This window comes from Mirounga angustirostris, unplaced genomic scaffold, assembly GCF_029215605.1.
Source record: "Mirounga angustirostris isolate CCGP_5_RB_7025 unplaced genomic scaffold, mMirAng1.0.hap1 SCAF_5, whole genome shotgun sequence".
NCBI lineage: Eukaryota > Metazoa > Chordata > Mammalia > Carnivora > Phocidae > Mirounga > Mirounga angustirostris.
Window position 1 is genome coordinate 12590792 of NW_026991713.1, and position 20021 is coordinate 12610812.

The 20021-nt window shown below is 51.3% G+C and overlaps 1 protein-coding gene across 1 annotated transcript; it reads right to left on the reverse strand.

Annotated features, from left to right (window-relative positions):
- Positions 1-616: 616 nt before the first annotated feature.
- On the reverse strand, positions 617-19129 carry ISX (intestine specific homeobox). The gene is given in 5 exon segments (XM_045875995.2): positions 617-856; positions 1684-1797; positions 3468-3619; positions 18722-18919; positions 18922-19129. Coding segments are annotated over 5 exon segments (912 nt in total).
- Positions 19130-20021: the final 892 nt, after the last annotated feature.

A 20021-nucleotide genomic window follows, 5' to 3' on the forward strand; every position in this document is an offset into this window, starting at 1 on the left:
CAGCAAGGTCATTGAGCACACGTTCGGCTTGCAGGGGAAGCTCAGCACGACCCCTTGGGCCAAAGTGGACTGAGCTCCTGGGGGCAGAGCCATGGTTTTTGTGTCCAGATCCAGTTCCATTTATAGAGTACTCAGTAGGTGCTCAATAAATGTGTCATGCATGAATGTACAGGCAACCTCTTGTTGGCCTCCTCTCTGCCTCTGTTCTCATCATGGTTCACCTCACCAAAGGAAGAGCCAGAAGGGCCCTCGGAAGTCACCTTGTCCAACTGTCTGTGTTAGAGATGAGGTCCAGAGGGGGTGAGTAACCATCTGGAGGTCACACAGCAAGTTAGAGGAAGCAGGAGTGCCAGATGATGCCGTCTTTGGTCCAGAGCTCATCTGGGGATCTCACACAGCCTCTGTCTTCTGAGCCAGGAGGGCAACCATGGGAGGAGCGAAGAGAGCTCCTGTATTCCTCACTTTGCTGCTGAGTCCAATGCAAACTTCCTTCCGGGTGTGCTCAGGGTCATCTTTGGATGGTGAGATGGATTCCTCCAGAAGCCTGGGCACCCTCCTGCCACTTGTCTTCACCTGGAGAGGGAAGCGGCGCCATTGCCGAGAGGTGATTCGATCCCTATGTTGAGGTGGCACAGGGGCTGCCCCATTTGGGGTTTGCAGGTGGGAGGAAGCACAGAGCAGGGATGCAGGTTGGCTGGATGAGAGGGCCTACGAGAGGTTGTGTCTCCCACAGGTGGCATGGCAGGAGTGTGACCCGGCCAGGGCACCAGGCAGAGGCCGGCTGGCTGGGAGCTGGTGGATAGCACCCGGTGGGCAGAGCCAGCCGGGGCGGAGCAAAGGGTTGCAGCCTGGAGCCCTGTCACAGGGGGAAAATCAAGAGAGAGAAGTGAGTCCTAGGCTTCACCCGGGGCTGTCCCAACCTTTCCCCCAGGACTTGGATGGCTCAGGGTGGGTAGGGGACCACATTGGGGAGAAACGTGTACCCTGGGGTAAACCTGGTCCCAATCCTGGCATTTATAGGACTTGCTTGATATGAAAAAGTCACTTTGCTTCTCAGTGCCCAGTTTCTGCATTAGCAAAACGTGGATAAATAAAGACATCCTACCTCAAGTGTCACTGCGGGCCTGCGGGAACCTCTGACCGCAGGACTGTCTGCACTGTGTGCAGCTGATGCACCATCCGATATGCACGGACCCCACGGATGGCCCATGCTCACGCCAAACCTTTTCATGTCTCAGCGATTTCACCCTCATCGAACTACTACTCTCCTCGGAGGGGCCAAGTGACTCTTCCGGGCCATACTGCTGCTAAGTGCAGAGCTGAGATTCCAACCTGGGGAGTCTGACTCCAGAGCCTACCTGCTCAACCTCCGGGCACCTGCCCTTACTCCCTGCCTGCCTGGTCCTTAGACTGTGAAGTTCTGCCCAATAATACAAGCCCGTCTCTGGAGGAAGGAGAGGCAGAGTGATTGTCACTCAGGGAATGAGGATGTGGGGAGGGGCAGCGGCTTGTCCCAGGTCCCACAGACATCCAGCGTACTCTTGGCCATGCTCTTTCTGGAAGAGTCTCCCTTGTACTCTTTACTGTATGCAGAGCCCCCAGGGTTCCTTGCTTCTGGTTCTGGGTGGGATGTTTGCTGAGAGGTGCCCCCCCCAACTCTCCCTTGGTGCCTCAGCCACTCACGGCCACGTCCGGGTTCGTGGCCACGGCCAAGCGGGCCTCACTCAGCTGCTGTGGAGCCCCTGGGCTGCTGGTCTTCTGCTTCCGCCACTTGGCGCGCTGGTTCTGGAACCAGATCTGGGGTGGGCGAGAGAGAGAGGATGGAGATCAGCTGCAGGGCTTCTCTCTATCCAGTACGTTCCCCAAAAAGCGTGATCCTGATGCTTTCCCAGGGACTGGCACTTTACAGTTTAGAAAGCTCCATGGCATCAGGATTTCCTTGGTTCTGGAGGTCTGCCCTCTGAGAGGGGATCGGGGACCAGAACCTTCGGTGCCTGGGGCGCCAGGGGCTCATGACCAAGTGCAGCAGCTGGATGCCGTATAAGTAGGAGCAGTGGGGTCCATGGGGAACAGAGCCTGAGGGCACAGCATCTCAGCTTCAGCCAGCAAGCATCCTATAGATATGCAAGCCTGGCATTACAGGCCCATCCAATATCTAAGGCGGAAATCTCGATTTTTATGTGAATGCTTTGATATTGAAAACGCTGTGCAGATCAAATAAAACTCATCTGTGGGCTGTTTCCTGCTGGCAGGCCACCGGCTCGCAACCCCCTGTGGGCCCCTGGGCGTCTATAGGTTGAATATTGGCAGCTCCCTGTCTTCACGAGTGCCCTGGCTGTCCCTGACACGTGGGTGTTTGTTCTTGGCCATTCTGCCGAGGCAGCTTTACAGCGGACGCAGGTGCTGTCCACGTAGCTCCTGACTGATTCTAAATGGGAAGGGAAAGGGAGAAGGCTAAAACAGCGGTGGTCCTTAGCCAGAAGAAAAGTAGGTTGGGATAAAATTAAGAGTAAAATGTTGACCTGGGCCCTGGCTCAGATTTTTGAATTTGGAATGAGTCCATCATATTTGATGGAAAAAGAAAAAGAGTGACGTAGAGAAGTGTTTTAGAGCCAGCCAACAGTGCCACGATTGGATTTGGATTTGCTAGGGTGGTACTTGCAAAACTGGGGGTGTGCAAAGAGGCAGGACATGCCCTTGGTGATTGACAAGGGCTACTGTATCTCTAACCACAGAAGAAGCCACAGACACCCCAAGGGGAAGAAATGACAGATTCTGGATTAGGTAGATCTCCGACCCTGGATGGCCCTTTCCCCATCTCTGTGTTGTCTTCAAAGTGACACCCATGGAGTCTGGATCAGGGCTTGGCAAACTAAGGCCTGCAGGATAAATCTGGCCTTCCTCCCAGTTTTTGTATGGCCCATGAGCTAAGCATGGCTTTTGCATTTTTAAACGGTTGGGAAGAAAGATAGAAAGGAGAAGACTATTTGTGGCACGTGTAAATTATACCAAATTCAAATTGTAGAGCTCATCAATAACGTTTTAGACAGTGACTGTATGGCCTCACAAAGCCCAGCATAATTACCATCTGGCCTTTTACAGAAAAGGGCCACTGGTCTTTGATGACCACTGGTCTAGATTGTCAAGATCTATTTTGTGAATGGGGCTGCATGGTGGGCCATTTTCTGGAACTACAGCCAGGTGGAGAGGGAAGGCAGGAAGCAGATATCAATGGCCATCACTGATGCCGCCTTGCTCCATTTCCACCTCCTAAAGAGAGAAACCATCTTGTAGCCATGGTGACCTCATTTCCTGGAAATAATAATGGGCAAATGTGACTGTATTCAAGGGATAAAGGCAATGGGAAATTTCAGATGGGGCAGCCCTGGAGGGTTCATGATCCACAGGGTCTCATCCATGTCCCCCAAAGCCTTGAGGTCAGAGGCTGAGGGTGGGGACAGCTGTACCTGCACCCGAGCTTCTGGGAGGTTGATCCTGGCTGCCAGCTTGTTGCGGATGTGGACGTCTGGGTAGTGGGTGAAGTGGAAGATCTTCTCTAGCTCATGCAGCTGCTCGCTAGTGAAGGTGGTTCGGACCCTCCGCTTGCTCTTTCTTTCCTCTGGATGGAAGAGGGTTCAAGTTGGGTTAGTGATCTTGCTATTGGCACCCTGGTGAGGCTTTTGTGTTACTTGGTTTCACTCTTTCAACCCCTGCTGCCCACTACAGAGTCTTGCTACTGGCTCCTCAGTTTGGAGTTTTGCAATATTTTGCAATAGAAACCCTGCCCCTGGGTTGGCCCCTCTGATCCATCCTGAACATTGGGGGTCAAGGTAACTTTCTAGAAACCCTTGTGACTGTCCTTTTTGCTGCTCAGATGCCTTCAATGACTCGCCCTTGTCTACAACAGGGCATGGCAAACTATGGCCTGAGGGTCAAATCTGGCCCACTGTTTGTTTTTGTAAATAAAGTTTTATTGGAACACAGCCCTCCCTTTGGTTTATGTATTGTCTATGGCTGCTTTTGCAAGCAGCTTTGAGTAGTTGCAACAGATACCATATGGCCTGCAAAGCCTAAAATAATTACCATCTGGCCCTTTACAGGAAAATCTTGCCAGCCTTAGTCTACAAAGTAAAGACTGAACTCCACAGTAGTCAGTGCCTTACAACCTGTTTCCAATCTAACTGTCCAACCTCGTGTCCACTCAGGGCTGGCTACATCAGCTCTGGGGCCTAATGTAAAATGAAAATGTGGTGCTCTTGTCCAAAAAAGCAGGAAAAAAGCTATTTATTTTCTTCTGCATTCTCTCTCTTGACCTGTCAGTGTGGTTTTTCTGTTGTTGTTGTTTGCTTAGGTTTTTAAATTTGCTGTGTAAGTTCATGCTCTCTTGAATACACAGGGATACTAATAGGGTAAGTGTGGACCCTTACAGGGACCCAGGGCCCACCTGTTGACTTGGCACCAGGGTCACATATACCTTGACCTTCCTCCCGTCCATATCCTGACACCCCTCCCCTCCCTAGAATCACATGGGATGGAGGAGGCAGCAGTTACTGGGTAGGGATGGGGAAACAAGTGGCCTAGAGCCCATCCCAGGGAAGCAAGGAGGTGGTAAGAGGGGCATTGAGCACTGAGTCAAGGCTTCAGGGCTTTAGTGCTTGCTTCCTGGTCCCACTGAACTTCACTTACAAAGCACAGATTCACACGTGAAATTATTAAGGATTTTAAGATGACCATAAGCATTAAGCCCAAGTGCCAGGCTTCCGTCTGTATGCAATACTGTGGGCAACTACACTGGTCCCACTTGTGCCTGTGAAGCCAGGTCTGCGCATGTGTGTGTGTGATGGGGAATCAGCTATTCTACTGGGACATGTGAACTTTGAGATGCCTATTGGGTGTTCGAAACAACTCTCGAATAGGTGGCTGAATATATGTTTGGAGCTTAAAGTGGGTCTCAGGATTGTGGTTCAAATTTGGGAAGGGTATGGCTTGGGTAGTCTGGGCATAGCTGAGATCACTCAGGCATGAAATGCATGTGGAGAAGAGTGGGAGGTCTAGGGGTAAGCCTGGGCCCCTCCACTGAGTAGAGGATCAGCAGTCCATGAGGGAACCAAGAGAAACCAGCGAGGGACACCATGCTGGGCAGGTTCCCAAGATAGGAAGAAAAGGAGGACACCCAGTGAAGAAACTGTCTCAAGAAAGAGGTTCAGCTGTGTCCATGCTGGGGATAGGTTAGTTCTAACAGGGACAGAGAATGGTCATAGCGGTTCCATGGAACAGGCAATGAGGGCTCGGTGGGCAGTGGAAGGGCGCCAAAGGAGAGGCAGCGGCTGCAGACAAGTCCACAAAGGTGTGCTGGGCATGTGGAGGAAGAATGGCAGTTGCTAACTGGAGAGAGAGTGTATGGTCCTGGAATTAAAACAGAAAGGACATGATAACATCATGAAAAGCCCCCAGTAAATGTTCTCCAGCAAATCTCTATGTCACTCTGTTCTCTGGGGAACCTGACCTGAGCCAGAGGAAGCTCAGACACTAGCAGTACCCAAGCAAACACTTGGGGAAGAGAACTTTAGAAAGGAGTGAGAATAGAATTAAAAACAAGAGAGGGTGAAGAGGAAGAAAAGTCAGAAAATACCAGTGTGTTTATTGAACACCTATTATATGCCGGGAGTGGTGCTGTACCTTGACTTTGGCCTGCATGCGTGCACGTATGTATATTTAGCTTGTCTTGTTCTGAGATGAATTTGAGGCATGTGGTCTTGAATTTGGCATTTAGGAGGACATTGAGGACCACAGAAAGACTACTTGGGTAGAATTATGATGGCAGAAGCCAAGGAAAGAGGACCTATGTTTGCATTACCCCAAACACACCCAATGTGGCATCTGATACTTCGTAAAGATTCTGACAAATATACGTTAAATTAAAGTGGATGGAGGCATGAATGGTTGGGGAGAAGTGGCAACAATAAGTAGAAGGAGAATTCAAGTCTTGAGAAGGTGCTAGAAGGGGAGGGGGAAGCTGGGGAGATGTTTCAGAGAGTAGCCTGGACCGCGTCTGAAGACCAAGGGGGAGAGAGGGCTCTGGATGGGGCAGCTATAGGACAGACTTGTCATAGACAGTCACTACACAGGTGAGGGTATCGTGTGAGTTTCAGGGCAGGTGAGCCAGAAGTCAGGTCTCCAGCAGAGAGTGAGAGAGGTGGAGGGGTTAGGGCAGGAAGGATGAAGAAGGCTTTGGGACAGCTGCTCTGGAGAGGGGCCAGGGAAGCAAGAAGAGTAAAGAAGATCTTCCACTTGTAGCCTCCCCTGTACCTCCTGATAGGGACAAGGGTCACAGACAGTGGAGGAAGGATGGAATCAGATGGTGGCGGGTTTGTTTTCCTGACCATGCACTTCTGAGGACAGGGCTGCAATTCTAGTTTTACTTGGACAAAGTCCATGTGATGTAATTTTAGGAATTGTAGGAAAGGTACAAACCCCCTCCCCAAATCCCTTTCACTTTGAGGACCAATGTCAGATGTTACGGGTCAGATGGGATGACAAGAAAAGAGGGTGGGGATCTGAAATCCTGCTGAGGTCTCCTTTCTCCCACCTAGCTCACTTTCTTATTCCTTCCAAATAAGAGGTAAAACCACTGCAGGCTATGAATTGGAGTTGACACTGGGTGAAGAGTAGATTTCAGTTGTGATGGTTTAACAACCAAAGAGTGTGTGTGTGTGCATGCGTGCGTGCGTGGCGTGTGTATACGTACATGTGTGTGTTGTGTATGTGTTGTGTGTGTTGTGTGTGCGTGCATGTGTGTCTTGTGGGTGCATGTGTGTGGCATGTGTGCATGTGTGCGGTGTGTGTGTGCGTTGTGTGCACGCTTGTTATCCATCCTGTTATCATTCGCTAGAAGGAAACCCACTGAACTGGACATCAGAAGACCTGAGCTTTTCCTGAACTTTACAACTTGGGCCACATTTCATTTACCTTCTGGGCCTCAGTCTCCCCATCTGTGGAATGGGGGAGGAGAGCAAGCCAAATACACCCTGACATCCTGTAATTCTCTTTCTCTTCAGGTGGAGGCTGAATGGCTTAAAACACCTTGCCTTGGGCCTGCCTGGGGAACCAGTTTGCTTGGTGGCAGGTGAGGGCCAGAGAGGAGAGATTTCTGCTGAAGCTACTCCTCATCTCTGGGATTAACCAGGCCCAGTTGCCTCAGTGACAGAAATGGCATTTCATAGTCTGCCTTTGGTCTCACCCCTCCCTACTACCCCTCAAGCTTGTTGTTAATCTTTCTTTTCCCTCAAAAGACTTTGGCTCATTTCACTGACTTTTGGGAGATTCTTGGGGGTCACAGACTGTGAGGTCTCAAACATTCTCATCCGCTAGAACAAGCTCTTGGACTGTGAACCACCTGATCGGACCTGATCTCTCTTTTTTCCTATCCCTTTTCCCTCCCCTAGTCTACCTTCTTTTTAAAAATTTTAAGAAGAGGTATTTATTCTGTGTTTAGGGCTAGCAGTGTGTTTAGGGGTAGAACTGAAGTCAATCAGAATTGATGCAGAGAGAGATGGCAATGTCAACCCATTGCCGAGTCTTACTGAATATGTCCTCTGTGCCCAGCATCTCGTAGGCACTGGGGGCCTGTCTGCAGGAGTACAAAAATGAACGAGCTGTGCTGACAGTATTGCATTCATTCATTCACTCCCAAAGGCCAGCATTTTAGGTAATAGTAATACTGTGCAACTCTATAGGACATTGCAAAAAAAATTCACAGGATGGAAGATTTCAGGTTGGCTGGGCAAATTGCGGCATCCAAGACAGTATGGAGTTAGGATTCTTCTGGGAGTACAGAGCTATGGAATGGGGGATCCTGGACAGAGAATGTAGGGTGCAGACCAGAACTTGGGAAAGCAAGCATCACAGAGAACAGAGGATTAGGAACAGACTGTAAGTGATGACAAAAAGAAGCCACCTCCTCCATTCTCTCCAGAAGGAAACTTAGGCAAACAAGGTTCATGACTAAGAATAGACTCCTTAATAGAATAATTTTTTCAATGCTTCCATTTATGTAACTAAAGGAGCAACTATTAAGATATATGTGGCTTTTCCTATTTCTGGCAGGACTGGAGGGCATAATTTGGAGGTCGGGTGAAGAAGGAAAGGATCTACTTCTTTTCTGCATAATCTCTGACTTTGTGGAGAGTGGGCTGCCTGCAAATTACTGGTCAGTTAGAAAAATATGTTTTCATATTAGTTCTGAACTACACATTCTCGGGATAGATGTTCGTCTTTGAGAGATGATGATAATGGTGATGATGATGATATGATGGTGGTGATGGTGATGATGATGATGGTGGTGATGGTGATGATGATGATGGTGGTGATGGTGATGATGATGATGACAGTGATGATGATGGTGGTGATGGTGATGGTGATGATGATAGTGATGATGATGATGGTGGTGATGGTGATGATGATGATGATGACAGTGATGATGATGGTGGTGATGGTGATGATGATGATGATGACAGTGATGATGATGGTGGTGATGAATGTGTGTGTGTCCAATGGCTGTAGTGACTTCTCCAGGGAATAAACAGACATGTCCCAAATCCGCACTGGTGGAGAGATGGAGGCTGAGCCCAAATCCACCAGCCTGCAGGACTCAGAGTGCCAAAGCTTCTCCCCCAAGACTGACCAATAGTCAGTATTGATTGTCCCCCAGCCCTTTTTGGGATGTTATTCTAGACTGAATGGCCTCAAATTGGACGACTATAAAAAGGAGTGGTAGGGATGGAGGGGTCCCAGAGCTGAGATCACTCCCACTGAGTGAGGCTCCCTGAAACTTGACTCATGAGACTAGACCAGAAAAGCAGTTTGGGGAGAGAGTCAGATAGACTTGGACCTGGCTTCAGGGAAACAAGGTTTGGATCAGAAGCAAGATGTTGTTAAAAGTTTAGCTCCTTAGATCTGCAGTGTTCAATACTGTAGCTATCATCTCTATGTAGCTATTTAAATAAAATAAAATAAAAGTTCAGTTTCTTAGTCATACTAGCCATAGCACAATACCCACATGTGGCTAGTGGCTACCATACTGGCCAGCGTAGGTACAGAACATTTCCATCCTCAGAGAAAGTTCTAGTGGATAGTGCTACTTTAGAGGTTTTTCCCACTGGGTTCATGAAAAAGTCATACTCTGGGTCTAACTTTAAGCTTCCCCCCGTGTTGTTGCAATTTCCTATAACTTCCACCTATTTCTGGGAAAGAGTGAATCCATTAACTATTGAGCCGATTCTGATGGCATTGGGGAAATGAGAAGTTTAGGGTAAATAAGAAGAAGGGTGAACTGGCCCAGGCCCACCTCTCCGTTGGTGCCTGGGGAGAAGGAGGATGTCCAGAAGAGGGGACGCGCTCAAGAGCTCTGAGTACTGACTCAGAGCAGTGAACCAGAAGGAAACTCATTCAACGAGAAGCTGGAAACAGGAGCTCAATGTGGGAGTGCCCCATGCACTGGATAAGGTTCCTGATCACCAGGAAGGGCTGGGATGTCCTGGATGCCCCAGAGGGGAGGATGATGGGGGTGCTGGGTCCCCTTTTCCCAGCTCTGGAAGGAGCACTGGATTGGGAGTGAGAAAATCCTTGAGCCCCTGTCCAGGCCCAGCACCTCCTAACCAGGTTCTTGGCAGAGAAGCCAAGGAGCGTGTGGCCAGAGTGCGGCCCACCCACTGCAGTGGGCCGAGGATACCAGGGAAGGGCAGGAGGTGGGTGGGAAGAAGGGCGGAGGAAGGTGGCAAGGACTGCCACCCCTTTCAAGTTGCTCCTCTCCCTGTTATTAATTGTGTGAGCTGTGACTCACACTTCAGTGGGTCTTCAAAGACGAGTCAGTGGAACTTAATTAAACCTGAGCCGTTTAGCACATCGATCATGAGAAATACACAATTTACACAGGTGATTAGGCCACCTAATTATAAACTGATGTTTCTCTGCGCTCGGCTCCCTCCCCTGATTGCTCCTTCTCGGTGGTCTGCTAATTGGCCCTGGCTGCTCAGCTAAAGGCCCCGGGGGGCCTTTGCTCCTAGAGGAAGTCTCTGGAAATGGGACTTGTTCTTGTCTTTCTAAGGCAGTGGATTAAGCATGGAGGGGATCCATGGCACCCTTTGGAGCCTTCCTGCAGTCTGGGGACACTGCTTGGACATGATGTGTGGGGTACAGGACAGGAGCCTGCCAGGGCAGACATGGGCGTGGGCTTTTCTCGCTAGCCTGGTCATGGTGGACTTCTTACAGTTCCCTGGTGCCCACAGAGTACAAGGCAAACTCCTTGGCATGGCATTCAATGCTCTTCAAGTCCTCCCTTTCCAGAATCATCTGCTTTCTCCCCAGTCCCCATTTCTGTTGTTCTTTTAGTCCCACCTGATCATTTCTAGATTCCACAAATTGGTCATGCCCTTTTATTCTCTAGGTGCTTGGTCTTGCTGTTCCCTCTGCCTGGAATACCTATCTTCTTTCTTTGTCTGGTGAACTCCTACTCATCTGTCAAAACTCAGATCAATCAAATGCTTCCTTCTCTCCAAGGTCTGTTGTGAATCTCTGTAGAAACACAACAGATTTTTTTTTAAAATAAATTTAAGTAAAGAGCATTTTTGGCTTGCACCCTCAGTCTCTGCATTTGTGGAAACAAAAATCTCTCTTAGTTTTTCTCTTTGTGTTTACATATTTTTCTATTAAAATGTTAATGGTGGTTAATACTGGATGATGAGATGGTAGAGTTATAGCTACATTTTTTTACCTTCTTTTTGTTTATCTGTGTTTCCTATTTTTCTATAATATAAAAGGATTATTTGTGTGAATAAACAACAGCAAAGAGAATACAGCCAGGGTGGGAAGAGATGAAAAGAAAGAAACCACTGAGGGCAACAATTGTCCAGAAGACCACTGAGAAGCCCCTGGCAGAGGATTTGCTGACCCCCAGGGAGGACCAGTGAGCACTCTCTCGGCAGAGTCACGATTGTTATTTTCCACAGGCATGGCTTCACTTGCATGTTTTTGTGTATGGATCTCAGCCAGTGTGCACACACACACACACATACACTCACTCCTCCGCACTTTTGGTTTGTATATCTTTTTTCTTTTCTTTTTTTTTTTTTAAAGATTTTATTTATTTATTTGACAGAGACAGAGATAGCGAGAGCAGGAACACAAGCAGCGGGAGTGGGAGAGGGAGAGCAGGCTTCCCGATGAGCAGGGAGCCTGACATGGGGCTCAATCCCAGGACCCTGGGATCATGACCTGAGCCAAAGGCAGATGCTTAACTGACTGAGCCACCCAGGCGCCCTATCTTTTTTCTTTTTTTAACAGCAGGTGTACCCTTTATTTAAAGGGAATTGTGTGGAGAGCCCCACAAAACAGATAGTGGCAGAGCTCCTTTGTTGATGCATGTGGGGGGCCCCGGAGTGCAGCTTGCTCAGCATCCCTTCGTCCACGGCAGCTCTGACCTTACATCTCTGGAAGCCCGCCTTTCCCCCAAACATAGGTTTTAAAGATGCTGATGTGCGTAAATAAAGTCCAAAGTTCCTGGCTTGGCACACTTGACCTTCAGTCTCCTTATCTCCCTCTTCTCCTCTGCCATTGCTCTGGGATTTTTAGATGCCAGCCACGCTGGATTTCTTTGTTTCTCAAAAGGAATACTCCTTTGTCTCCCTCAGGGCCCCTGCAAGTGCTTCCCTCTGCCCTGCGTGTCCTCTCCCTTTCTCTGCTGGACTCCATCTCAGAGGTCACTTCCTCTCTGAAGCCTTCCTGGAAGCCTTCCTGGAAGGCTTCACTATTCCCTCCGTGTTCTCGGAGCATTTGGTCAGGTTCATACGCTGTATCTGTGTCATGACAACGTGATTCTCGTGACAGCATGTGTAGGTCTGGTGAGACTCACACGTGGGGAAGGGGGTGGGCACAGAGGACCAGGACAGGGTGGCAAGGGGCCGATTTCACGGGCTTTCAGAGGGCGTGCATGTGTTCTCCCCTCCTGCCCCCATTCCTCTCCAATCTGTACTTGTAGCAACGCAGGGGAACAGTCAGACCTCACAGGCTGTGGAGCCGGAGCATATTTCATGCTGGGACACAGGAAGTGTCACAGAACGAGGCCCTAGGCAATGGGGGGAATCCATATTTAGTTGCCTCCTGCCAAGCATGGAGGAGAAAGTTAACTGTTCTCTTCGTGGCCAACCCAAGTGTAGGGATGCAGGGGCTCAGATTAGAGGTCTGCAAAGCTCTGGGGCCCTGTAAACAGCGGGGAGAGCTGTTTCTGGCTGAAAATGGGTTACCAACTGCTACCTTCCGAGGAGTATCTGGGGAAGCAAACCTCTTTGGGAACACACCATTGATTAAACAACAGCAACAGACAAACAAAAAAATCACTTAGAGAGTTCCAGATCTGGAGACTGAAGATGACCTATGAAGAGTTATAAGGGCCCTGAAATGAGAAACCATCATCCCAGCATGGAACAGTGTCAGAGAAGAGGATTAGCAAGAAGAAGACTGCCCAAACACACCCCTTTCTCTCAGCCACCTGCTCTGGCCTCAGCTGACTGGTCTGGAGGTGGGCATCTCACTCAGGCTTGGCCAATGGGTCCCTCCTCCAGGACTTTTGGACTTGGGACTTTAGAGAGCTTGAGCGAAGTTACGGAGGCTGATGCAACTCTTGGAGCGATTGGGTGTCATTTGGAAGGAGAAAAGTTGAGCTGATGCACAGAGAAGCAGCTGGACAGACCTGATGGTGTTGGTTCTGGCTCCCATCATGCCTGAAGCCTGCTTACGATCCTGCCCTTCCCGTGGCTCAGTCTGAGAAGCTACTTCTTAATGTTCCCCGAGGCAACACATTTCCTTTTCTATTCCAGCTAACCCAAGATGGTTTTTGTCAGTTGGAACCTGAGAGAGTTCTCATTCATATGGATCATTACACCTTTTCCAGCCTAAAACCCTATGATGGCTCTTCATTCCTTTTGGGGTACAAAGCAGAAATAAGAATCCCCACCATTTCCTTGATGGCCCTGTATGGCTGGACCCCTTTCTAGCTCTCAGGCCTCATTTTGCTCCCTTGAACGTCTCGTCCACCACCAAGTCCTTGCCCTGGGGGCTCCCTCTCCCTCCCTCTGGATCCACATTTCCCCCCACTCAGCCTTCAGACTGCAGCTCTACCATGACCTCCTCCGGAAGCCTTTGCCGGCAGACCAAACATCCCTTGGCATAGGCCCTCAGAACCATGTCATCTCCTCCCTGGCACTTAGCACAGCTGTCCCTCTGCTTTCGCTTATGATTATTGGATGGCTCTTCATCGCCCCTGCTAGACTAGAAGCTATAGGACAGCAGAGGCCAGGCTTGTGTTTTGTTCCCTACATCGTCCCACTCCCAACTAAGCACGTGGAGTGCCTTTAAGACAGGTTTGCAAATTCTTGGGTGCTTTCCCCTAGGAGTTCTTTTCATCCGTAATGGGGCGCAACTCAAGTGACTCACAGAGCAAATGGAACGCAAGGGGAAGGCTGCTAGCAACTTTCTTAGGCTGGGTCGTAAAAGGACGCAAAAGGACGCAAAAGGACGCCCTTTTACGACGCAGCTTCCACTCGGCTCGCTCTCCCTTGGATAGCTCGCCCTGAGAGAAGCTACTGCCATTCTGGGGGGACACTCTAGTGGCACGTGGAGAGCCTTGCGTAGGGAGAAACTGAGGTCTCCTCCTCAGCCAACTGAGCTGCCACCAACTCACCAGCCATAGAGTGTCCACCTTGGAAGCAGATCCTTTATTCTGGCCCAGCCTTCAGGTGGCTGCAGCCCTACATGACGTCTTTACTTCAGTCCCATGAGGGACCCTGAGCCAGAGCTCCTCAGTGAAGTCACTCCCAAATTCCCAATCCACAGACTCTGAGCGAGACAACTAATGTGTATTGTTATTTTAAGCCACTGAGTTTGGGGATAATTCCTTGTGCAGCAGTAGATATGCCTGCCAGTCAGTAGATTTTAGTCGCTCTTTGTCACTTGCCTGGATGAGGAATACAAGGGATAAATCAAATTTAAATGACAGCCGATGCTTTGTGTGGCCTGTCTGCTCTGATTTCTCCTGGCTCTGATGTTCCGCGGCCCTATCATTAGAATAATGTTGTCAGTGCCCTGCTTGCAACCCTCAGACCTCTCGGCTCCAGATCAACTTCCTACTGCCAGGATGTGTATTTCTGCGCTCACAAGCCCAGATGATTCTGAGGAGTATAGTTGCTCCATTTCCCAAAGGATTTAAGCTTCAGTTTCCCACAGTGGTCACTGGCTTAATCACACATGCCTTCTTTGTGTGATTTCACTACCTCCATGCTGTGTCCTTGCATGTCCCACATAAACCCCTGTACTCCAATCCTTTCCTTCCAGTCTGATTTTTGGGGGAGCCCCCAGGAAGACAATGCTTTTTTGCAAGCTGGGACCAAGACTTGTTCTTCCTTGTACTCCCACAGGCTTAAGATTCAGCCAGGTTCTCAATTCTAGAATCAGCCCCCAGGTGCCCTCTAGGAGTGTCTCCATGATCTCCTTCGGCTGAGGTTCTGGTGGCAGAGAGAGACCAAAACCACACTTATCCTGGGGGACTCCAGGCTCTTAGCTCTCCTCCTTCTGCCCCACTCCTGCCTGCTTTGATGGGAGCCCCAGGATCTACCTGTCTGAGAGTCAGAGCTGCTCACCACAAGGCAATGAGACACCCATGGGTCTGGCCGCAGCCTGAGCCTGGATTCCCCATTCCCGGGACCAGGAGCAGAGCAGTGCCGCTGCCTTGGGTTCCAGATGGGGTGGTCGGGGAGGGAGGATGGGGAAGAGAGAGGAGAAAGAGGAAAACCAGTGGCTCATTCAGACTTCTGCCCTCTAGACCTGTAAGAATCAATTTCTGTTGTTTTAAGCCACTCGGTGTATGGTGGTAATTTGCTACAACTGGACCAGGAAAGGAAGGGGGTGGGGTGGGAGGGGAGCAGAAAGAAGACGGAAAGGAGCTAGAAGAAAGGGAGAAGGAGCAGTGGCTTTTGAAGGGCAAAGGTGTGGAGGCATTTAAAGGGAGGGAAAGATCAGAAGTCAGGCTACTCTGTATGCCTGGAGGGTGAGCCCGAGGCAGTAGGGCAGGTCCGTGAAGGACTTTGAATGTCACACTAAGGGGTTCAGGGTTGGTAAATTGCAGCCCGAGGCCAATCGACCCTCTGCTGGCTTTATAAATAAAGTTGTATTAGAACACAAACACACCCACTCAGTCACACATTGTTGAATTTCAGCTGTGAAGGCAGAGTCCAAGTGGCCCTTTGCAGAAAAACTTTGCTGACCATGGCAATAGGGTTCCCGCAAAATCCAAGGATGCCACCCTGTCCCTGGTCAGCTCCACCACGGAAGCACTGCCCCAAGGGGATGTTGCCAGGACTCTCGAACTGCTGACCCCACCCCCGCTCCAGGGGGATGTTCACTGGGTCAGCTTTGTTCACCTCCCTAGTCCCCAGCCCCACCAGAGTAAGCACCCAATGGATGAGAACAGAGCTGAGCCCCCCCCAAAGGCCAGAAACCCTGCCCTGGTTACCCACTGGGGTGGCCTCTTCCTCACCTTCCCCTCCCCTTTGCCCCAGGCATCACAATTTCCCTGCAAAGGGTCCTAGGTGGCACAGAGGACCTCTCTCTTCCCCAGGTCTGGCTTCCTTGTGATTGGGCCTCCCGTGACTTTGGAGGGTCCTGGGCTTCAGGGTGGGGCTTGCCTCTCTCAGGAGTGAGCGGACAGCTGGGCTCAGCATCCTTTCAAGTAGGGAGGCCCTCTTGGATTTTTCCATTGGCTTGAGACGTGAGAAGGTCCAAGCCTGAGATCATGAGGGTCGCTGCCGTGAGAAGCGGGGCAGGCAGGGCACTGGCCCTGGCCTGGGTGACCGAGCGGGCCCCGCACGTGCACGTTTCAGCCGTGTAGCTCCGAACAAGCCATTTGCCTCCCTGGGCCTCAGCCTCCTCCAAGAGTGTCCTTGGACCACCTACATCAGGGTCCTTTGGGAGAGCTTGCAAGGATGCAGATTCCTGGGCCCCACCCTAGACCCAGAGTCAGAGTCTGGGGTACTAAGCCTGCAGTGCTGCAGGTTTCCCAGCTGTCCAGGTGATGGGGACAGAGAGAGCATGCTTGCCCGTCACCTTCTGCGAGCCCCTCTGCGAGGCCCTTTAGGTGTTAATGTTATTTCTCTGTTTTTGTTACTGGGGCGGGGGGCCCTGGATGCCCCTTTTCTGGTCCTGTTGCCTTGCATTCTCGGAGGGGCCCCGCGTGTCAGAGGAAAGCAGGACAGAGAGGTGGAGAGGCATCAGCAATAGCAACAAGCACTGGGCGGGGTTGCGCCCCTGGGAAGGAGCGGGGAGGCAGATGCTGCTGAGGCCATTTGCCCTCTTGCCCACCGCTCTGGGCTACCCTGCTCCTGCCTGGCACGGACAGCCTCCACCCGTCTCTGCAGGGAGGAAGCCTCTGCCAGAAAATGACCATGAGTGACACCACCGAGGCTTTCCAGCCATCAGTTTTTCATGGAATCGGTCATGGCACATTTGAGCTCGGAGGAACCTTAAGAATATTCTAGTCCTGCTCTTTCATGCTCCAGATGGGGAAACGGAGGCCCGGAGAGGGGAGCAGCTTGCTCGAGGTCCTCCGGTGAATTAGTAGTACCAGATGGGGGCTCAGAAGCCGGATTTCTGGAGTCCAGCTCCCCATCCTCCATACCCAGCATCTCACAGACTCCAGCTCGTGGGCAATATCTGCCAGTTACTTTTGTAGTTTCTGACATGTTGGCATCCCATTTGTATTATTATTTGCTTAGCATTTTCCCAAATAGACTTTTTGTTTTACCTAAATAAATCCATTTAAAAAAGAAACCCTCACATCATGACCATAACTGGATAACTGGTATCATGTGTCAGAAATAGAAGGTTAGCATAGGAATAATTACAGAACTCTTGACATAAATAAAACTCAGTCTGCGTAGTCCTTAAACGCATTTTGGAAACCACCAGCGGAATCTTCACTAGCCTTTTGGAAATGCTTGATTACAGCGTGGTGGGAGATGTATAGATTTAAGCCGCATTCCAGAATGATCTCGAGTGGAGAGTTGCAGGCCACTGGGGTTTAATTCTAGTGTTAACTACTCACGTGGTTTCTGCAGGTGACTGCTCTTCTTGGTCCATCATCTATAAGGTGGGGTTCACCACCGTGGCATTTCCGTGGGAAACAGCCAGGGGAGTGCCTCGAGAGCCACAGGGCACTATGCATCCTGATGTGTGCTATTTCGGCCAACCCCTACTTGGGGGTCTGCTCTGGGTCCAACAGGATAGCTGACATGGAGCAGGCCAGCATCTTCAGGGGGAGGTGTAGAATGAGTGGCTCCCTTTTTGCCATCAGCCATTGTCAGGCTAAGGGAAGGGAAGCTGCTCTGGTAGGGGGATCGGACCTCTCTTCCCTCTCTCCTTTCTTCTCTCTCCCTCTCTCTCTCTCTCCCTCCCCCGCCTCTCTTTCTCTCTCATTAGGACAGAGAGGGCAGTCATGGATTTTATGTAGCTGCAGCAGGGGAGATTCAAGTTAGACTCCCAGAATTGTTTCTACTGCTCATTCAATTCACTGGAAGATATTAGTGAGCTTCCAGAAATGAAGCTGGGGACCATCTCCTATGATAGACTCAGCTGCAGGGGACGGGCAGCCCTCCAGGGTTTTCCCCTTGCCTGCACTGGAGCACAAGCTGTCTTGGGAGACTGAACTTGGGGGAGGCAGCAGGGCTCGGTGATGGTAGGAGAGGGCATCGTGGGCTCCCTTGAGCTGCCTTTCCAGCCTTTCTTTGGATTCAAGGGGTTGAAAGAGGAGAGAACTGGGAACCCCACGAGTGAGATACTCCGGTCTCACCGACAACAAGGCCCCAGCAGACCCCTGTGACCTCCCTAGCTGCCTTCATCTTCCCTCACTCAACCAATTCCCTGAGGGTGAAGCGAAGGCCAGAGAGAAAGGGACCTTCCTGAGGTCAGGTGACAGGCCAGGGCAGGCCGGAGAGTGACACGGAGGATTCCTGCCTCCCAGCAGGTGCATGTGTCCACCTCGATGCCCTTCCTCAAACTGGTTCTCAAGGACAGCTCTGAGATCTGCCTTGTCATTGTTGTTCGGGGACATGCCCTGGGGTGGGCTGCTGGCCTGGGAGGGTGATCAGGGTGGGCAGATCCCAGGCAAAGCTTTAGCCACGGGAAGACATGCAGACTGGACTCTGCTTACGAAGAAGACCGGGTTGGACTAAGCAGGTGTTTGGGGGCAGTCAGAGCCCAGACCTGCTCTCAGGCTGTGTAACGTGGGGACATCATTCACCTCTTCTCTTTCAGAGCTGTTTCCTCCTCTGGCAAGTTATGATAATCATGCTTTTCTACTGACATGAAAGAGGAGACTCTAGGACAGCACCGACCGCAGTGGGAATGCCATGTAAATAAATGGGCACCGGCTTTGTCAGCTGTGGCCGACTTACAGGAACAGGCCTGCGTCCCTGCATCTGCCGCTGAGGGAACCTTGGGGTCTGCATCTGAAAAACCCCACTCCTGGCCAGACAGAAAGGGACTGGCCCAGCACCTGACCTCTCTTTGAATTTGGGGGCCTTCTGTTCTATTGAAATGGAGCAGCTTTTCCTCTTCCTGAGCCCAGCTGGCTCGTGGGGACCTGGGAATGGAAAAGAAATGACCAGAAGACACTTACTTTGGGGCTGGGCCTGTGGGGGCCTCTCTGGTCCAGAGCTTATAGCTGCTGCTGGCCCGGTGTCCTGCACACCTGCCTCTTCCTGCCTGACCTCATGGCTCCTCTCGGTGGGCCTCTTTAAGATCTCCTCGATGGAGAAGGACAGCCCCAGCTTCTTGGGGGCCCCCCAGCGCCCTGAGCTTTTCCTCTCCATACCCTGCAGAGGGCAGGGCTTGCCTTGGGGCACTCTGTGGGTGGCTGTGAGGAGAGGCAGAAGGGGACTTTGTGTGTACCCAGGGCGACGCTGGTGGAGGGTGGCGTACTTCCTCCCCTGGAACTTCTGGAATCAAAAGGGCAAGCGGAGGTGGAGCACGGGGAGCCTTGTGTCAGATTATCCAAGCACGGGTCCGTCTCCACACGGACTTCCATGGGCTACTCTAACCCCTGGCCCCGGGTGGAGGAGGCAGCTCATGTTGGGAGAGCTGGAATGGGCTGTAACCCAGGCCCGTGGGCTCAGAGCTCTTGCAGGCTTGATGTCATGGGGGCCACCATGGCCACTCTGGGTTCGGTTGTACTGCCAAAGTTCTTCTCCAGGGTGGTCGCTTTCAGAATCCGCAGGCTAGGTCAGGGTCCCTGACGTCACTGTCAGTGCGGACTAAGGTAAAGAGATGGAAGGAAGAGGAAAGTCCACCTTTGCCTTTTCTCTGCCTTGTGGCCCTTGCCTGCCGGCTCTGGCCAGCCTCTGGAAGGTTAGAGTGCCACCTTTGGGCCCCAGGGGGCCAACTCTGATCCGGGCCACCCGCAGCTTGAAAGGTGTTCCCAGAAGCCCTCTTGGACTTTGAGTTCTGTTGCCTCTGGACTCCAGAATAGGTTTTCAGAGCACCTGGGCTCCCACTGTCCAGCAGGTGCAGGCTTAGGTAGGGGGTCTCTGGACCACCACAGGCTGGCTGTCCGTGACGGGGCTGGACTGAGTGCCGGTGTCTTTGGTCTTCCTTCCAGTCTCCCTGACCTCACTTCACAAGCCTCTCCAGAAGCTCCTGGCCCAGGGTGACTCTCCCTTCCTTTTGGTGTCCTTTCTGCTTCTTCCCGGCTGGCATGCCCCTCACCTGTCCCCCGAGATAGCACCGAGGGGACCCTTTCAGTCTGTCCCGTAAACTGTTGGCTGGGAGCTGACAAGGCATCCACCTGTCCTTATGGGGAATTCTGCTCCCAATTACTGTGTAATCAGGAAGGAGGGGGCAGTAAAAAGCTGATAAGAGAAGAAAGCCTCCACCCTCCTTAAGGCCGGGGACGCAGGTGTTGGGGGGAAGGGGCAGGGGGC